The sequence below is a fragment of the Phragmites australis genome, chromosome 17, assembly GCF_958298935.1.
Source record: "Phragmites australis chromosome 17, lpPhrAust1.1, whole genome shotgun sequence".
Taxonomy (NCBI): Eukaryota; Viridiplantae; Streptophyta; class Magnoliopsida; order Poales; family Poaceae; genus Phragmites; species Phragmites australis.
Genome location: NC_084937.1, coordinates 16,770,931 through 16,776,347, shown reverse-complemented (window position 1 = coordinate 16,776,347; position 5,417 = coordinate 16,770,931). Strand labels below are relative to the sequence as shown.

At 43.9% G+C, this 5,417-nt stretch overlaps 1 protein-coding gene across 1 annotated transcript; it reads right to left on the bottom strand.

The window, feature by feature from the left end:
- Positions 1-520: 520 nt before the first annotated feature.
- Positions 521-5,417, bottom strand: LOC133897371 (uncharacterized). Its single transcript, XM_062338086.1, has 3 exons — positions 5,003-5,417; positions 1,526-1,606; positions 521-1,160 (listed from the first exon to the last, which is right to left on the bottom strand). The coding sequence occupies exons 1-3, from the start codon at positions 5,162-5,164 to the stop codon at positions 816-818; spliced, it is 588 nt and encodes a 195-aa protein (XP_062194070.1). The 5' UTR covers positions 5,165-5,417; the 3' UTR covers positions 521-815.

Sequence of the window (5,417 nt, the reverse complement as noted above, 5' to 3'; positions counted from 1 at the left end):
ATCTTACACACCACACAGTATTGATATGGACGGACAATTTTGGACAATATAGTCCCCTCTATCCTTATATCTAGATACTCGTTAGTCTCCTCCCTCTAAAAATTACATGATAATATTATAAATTTCGTATATGCAAATATCTCTTTACTATGCTATTTTTTTACTTCTTCGAATTGTTACATCCTGAATTGATTTCAGGTGTATAAAACACATTTGCAGCTGCTAGTCTGGTAAATTCTTGTGTTTACCCTCATGTTACAAGCCAATTATCTTTTCATATATTTTCAGTTAGTTCAGTAGTGAAACAAGTCCTGCCAAGCGGTTACAAACTGGAAGCCATCGACAACAATCATGTAGAGTCAGAAAGTCATAACCCAAAGCAGCAATTTTAATCCGGTAGACATGTAAAAAATCAGACATAGATACAACACATGAAGAGAGGGCACACCACAATTATATGCACAGATAAATCAAGTGCAGTTTCGGTCTGAATAAAAACATAGAATGCACGCTTACCACGAAGACATGAACAAGACTGTTAATTCTATTCAATGGTCTGTTCCCTGCACTCATCACATACCAACAGTAATATGCACAAATAAATCAAATGGTACAGTATACATGCAAATTACAGTATCTTGGCAAAGTAGCAGGTTGTAAGTAGTAGTAATAGTAACAGCAGAAGACATGCTTAGCGTAAGAGGCTAGGGAAGGTGTCAAATTGAATAGTCCTATTTGAGCTGTGACGACACACACAGGTGAGCCAACTTCTTTCACTGGAAGTGTTCTTCCGGCTCCTCCATGGAACGAACCGCTCAGTAGGAGTTATGGGCTGGGCTGTCCGAATGCATGTCCATGGACGAATCGTTCGAAGCTGTGGGGTTTGCGTCGTGGTTTGCGCCGTTCACAAAGTACCCCGTATCCCCACCCTGTTCTAGGTGGTACGGTTGCAGGCTCCGGCGGATGGGGCTGGATAATGCGTTTGAAAAGACCATTGAGTTCTTGGACTGTGCCAATCCAGGGTTTCCTGGCGCAAATAAGCTTGGAGATGGTTGCTGGTTGCTTGTGTTGGGGATATGGACCGCAGCTGGAGTGCTTTGGTGAGAATATTGTGACCTTGGAGAGGCTGATGCATTATCACCTCCATACTGAATCTCATGCTACACATACAGAGGATTCGTCAGAATATGTAACTATTCTTTTGACTATAAATGTGCAAAAGGAAAAGCAACGGTGTAACTGTATGTCAAGAGGCTAAGCTAGAGGTATAATAAAAAGGCGAAGAAAATATCAATGTCTAGGATCAAAGGTAAGCCTGCAAGAATGGTAAGTTCACTCTTATCCATCATAAGTCATTGCTCATTACATTGTAAAGGCAGCAAGCCAGGAACCATGGCACACAATTCAGAACCAAACATGGTCTACGAAATGGAAATTTATCCCAGTTTTTTACCCCATGCTTTAATTCTATATAGCCCCTTCACAACTGAATTGAAATAGAGAAAGGGGGTTACTCAAATCTTACCTGGATATGGGAGGCAATGTCAGCAACTGTCAGCCTCAAGCCGTTTTCGTGCTGCCTCAAGATCCATTCATAGAGCTTTTCCTGCATCAATCACAGAACTTGGAGCATTAGTGAAAGTTCAGGGAAAAAACAGAGAAGCAAATGTTTCAGACCAAGGAAGAACACCAAAAAGAGATGGAAGGTGTCATTCCACATCAGAAGTCTATATGATGAACTGCTGCTGATGTTATGATCCTAGGATCATTAGGGGGATAAACATCACCAAGAGGATAGTCGGGCGGGGTCGGCTGCTAGGAGGGAATAGACTATTGGGGAGATTTAGATGAATTCTTCTTTTTGCTTGATTCGGCTGCCCCTAAATATAGGCAGGTCACGACTCTAACAAACCAAATCAAATCCTATCTCTAATTGATAACAAATATAATCTTACCTTATAAATGACCCCTAACAAATCTGATCTAATCTTATCTCTAAATGCTATCTAATCTCTCCAAATAACTAACAAGAAGATAAAGTAGACGTGTTGCTACAGTAACATCCTTAATGGGCTGGACATGACATTTCACCCCTCCTTTCAAGCAGCCCGGCCTCGAGCTGCAGGGTTGCGACCATGGTTGTAGCCCCTGAAATCCCCACGTTGATGAACGGTTGTAGCATCGGCATCCCATCACGTGAGAGCACCAAGTTGTCCAGAGTGTCTTGCCCACATTGTTTCTTGTGGTCATCCATCTATCTATTGTGGCACATTGTTGTAGCGCCACGAGTGGCTCCAGTAGAGTAGCCCATGGGGATAGCAACAGCAAAGCCACTAGCGGCACTAGCGGCAAGATCGACGGGGGGCATAGTCGCACCAAGGATGACCTCGGTGCCATCACCCCTAGGGTTAGCGACGGCGATACCATCGGTGGCACCAACGACGAGGACGAGTAACACCGAACAACGAGGTAATGCAGTTGTACCAAAGTTGACCTTGACGCCGCCCGCCACCCAATAGGATAGCATCGGAGAAATCAGTGGAGGCACGACCAAGATGGATGGTGTGGTAGGCAGCGCCATGGTTGGCCTCAGTGGCGTCACCCATGGGGATGGCAACAGCAAAAACAATGGCGGCGCAGATTGATTGGCGCAGAAGCCATGGGAAGGGATCCCTAGCAAATTTGATACCAGATGTTACGATCCTAGGATCATTAAGGGGATAAAATCGCCGAGAGGATAGCCGAGCGGCATTGGCGGATAAGGGAGGGATTAGACTATTGGGGCAACTTAGATTAATTCTTCTTTTTGCTTAATTCAAAGGATGTGTCAGCTGCCCCTTTATATAGGTAGATCACGGCTCTAACAAACAAAATTAAATTCTATCTCTAATTGATAACAAATCTAATCTTACCTTCTAAATGACCCCTAACAAATCTGATCTACTCTTATCTCTAAATGCTATCTAATCTTTCCAAATAACTAACTAAAAGATAAAGTAGACGTGGTGCTACACTAACGGCCCTAATGGGCTGGACAAGACAGCTTGGTTGCAGGTACAATCCCTGGCGGATTCCTAGTGTTAACAAGGATAATTGGTCCAATACTGACGGGAGCATTATGGGGAGGTGGGGAGGTACATTGTCAGCCTACAACCACTGCATTTTCCTTCTTTTCTTTTGTTGCCAACAATTCTGCAACTATATTATGAAAGTATTCTGTTTATGCACAAAACTAACATGAAAATAATAAGTTTGGAGAACTTGTTTATAACTCAAGATTGAAATAGAGAAACCATAATTTGCGTGTTCAGAAACACCAGAAACGAAAGAGTGGGGTTTTTAGGCATCTGATGATCAAGATCCATTTGTCATAATTCTCAGGACATGGGACACAGTTGGCAGTCCAATAGTTTATTATGAAAAGCTACTGTAATACCATACTGCCATACATCATCCCCACAATGGAACTTCAAAACAGTGCCATAAGGTCCTGTTATGTTAATGCCACATTTGCATAATGGAGTATGCCACATTTTACTGGTTCTAAAAAGCGATTCTCTATTTGAAAATTTAAACATATGGCAAAATAAATATAATCTAGAGATGAAGATGGATAGATCATAGATCATAGTAACAATAAAAAATAACATGCTCATTAATTTGGGGAAGAAACAGAGCAGTTTGCCATGAACATTTCTTCAGCTATTCGTGTTTTAAAACAGGGCAGGTTCCTGCTTCCAAATTTGACATTTAAAGATGAAATAGACAGTTTTGCAAAGAGCTACATTCATGCTTCCACAGGTTGTTCTATAACGAAAACCAAACATTTACTCATAGAACTAATAGTACTATTCTACCTATGTTGTTCTATAACGAAGTCTAGGTCACCTGGGCAGGCACCTAGTTGTTCTTCATTGGCATTGAGAAGCCATAGAGCCAGGGTAATCGCATATCAAAACGCATATTGCTGTACTGTAAAATACTAATGCATTTGCTGGTGTTCCATTTGATGGTGCACTGATCTATAACATCTAATGAGATGAGAAGAAGTTCTGGCCAAACAGACATACAGATCATATTCAATTGTACTAATGTTATCTTCTTAACTAAGATAAAACATGGCTGATCATAGAACAATACCTGGCTATCACATACATTGAGTGCTGCAAGTTTTGACCAAAACCACTACTCAAGAACCAAGATACTACGAGTTCTAATGCCAAGAAATGTCTTCCGTGACTTGAAGTATCCTACTAGGTACAGTACTCCCCCTAATGGTACGACTTTCCATGCAGCAGTGCACAAGTTGAAGTAAATCTGAAAAGGATGCATCCTTCGTACTACTGCAGAAGTAACCTGCCCCTTAAGTAAAGTCTCCTCTCGTCTGCTTTCCAATTGCACACCCTCCCTCTTAACCTACCCTAATCTGATCCTTGCAAGTTGCAATGCACAAAGTGAGACGTCTACAACCATTTCCACTAGAGCAGAAAAGCTAAACTAACACGAAAGCAGCTAATTAGAGCAGGAGCGCCAATAAGAGTTGGTGGATTCCAATCAAAATGACTTCAATGTCATACAGTATTTCATATTACAACAATCAACTTTCTAGGCACTTCTCATATTGAATAGAATATTGAGAGAGGTCAAAAGGACACACGATGAATCGCATGTAGAAAATGTTGGTACTACCTAAGAATCGAAATATTGTACAGCGTGGTCACGAAATTCGGTGAGAAGTTGCATCGCAACGCCAAATTCCATCACCTAATTGGAAGAGCTTCCATCGCCAATCCATTCGACAACAAACGATCCAAATCACTAACAAAAATTCAGCCAAAATTCCAATCTTCCCCAATCGAAGAAGGCTATAGCACCGAATTCCCCACCAATCGAGTCCAAAAGTCCCACAATCCAACAGCCCACCTACCGAATTCGAACTCACCGCGGGGACGCACTCGGACCCGAATCCAAACACAACAAGCACAGGGGGGAACGTACGTACCATGGCGTGTCGCTCGCCAGCCTGGAAGGAGACCTTCTGCGCGCCCATGGCGAGCGTGTAGAGCTGCGAGAGCGAGTTTGCCGCGCCCCTGAACGCTCCGTACAGCGCCCGGTCCGTCTCCTCCAGCCGCGCCGCCTCCGCCTTCCGCTTCTTCCCCGCCATCACGCCCCCTTCCACTCCCTCACCCCGCCCCCCGATCCGTCTGGCCCGCCGCGCCGCCGCCCCAATCCGGCCAAGCGAACCCTAGGGTTAGGGAGAGCGAGATGCTCGCGAGCGCCCTCTCTCTCCGCGACGAGGCGGTGACGTCGACGCGCACGAAGCGTCGGCTTTACGCCTCTTTGCGTTTTTTTCTGCTTTCGTCTCGGCTCGTCTCCTTCCCGTGCGGTGTTGGTTTCGTCCTGCTCCGACATCATCT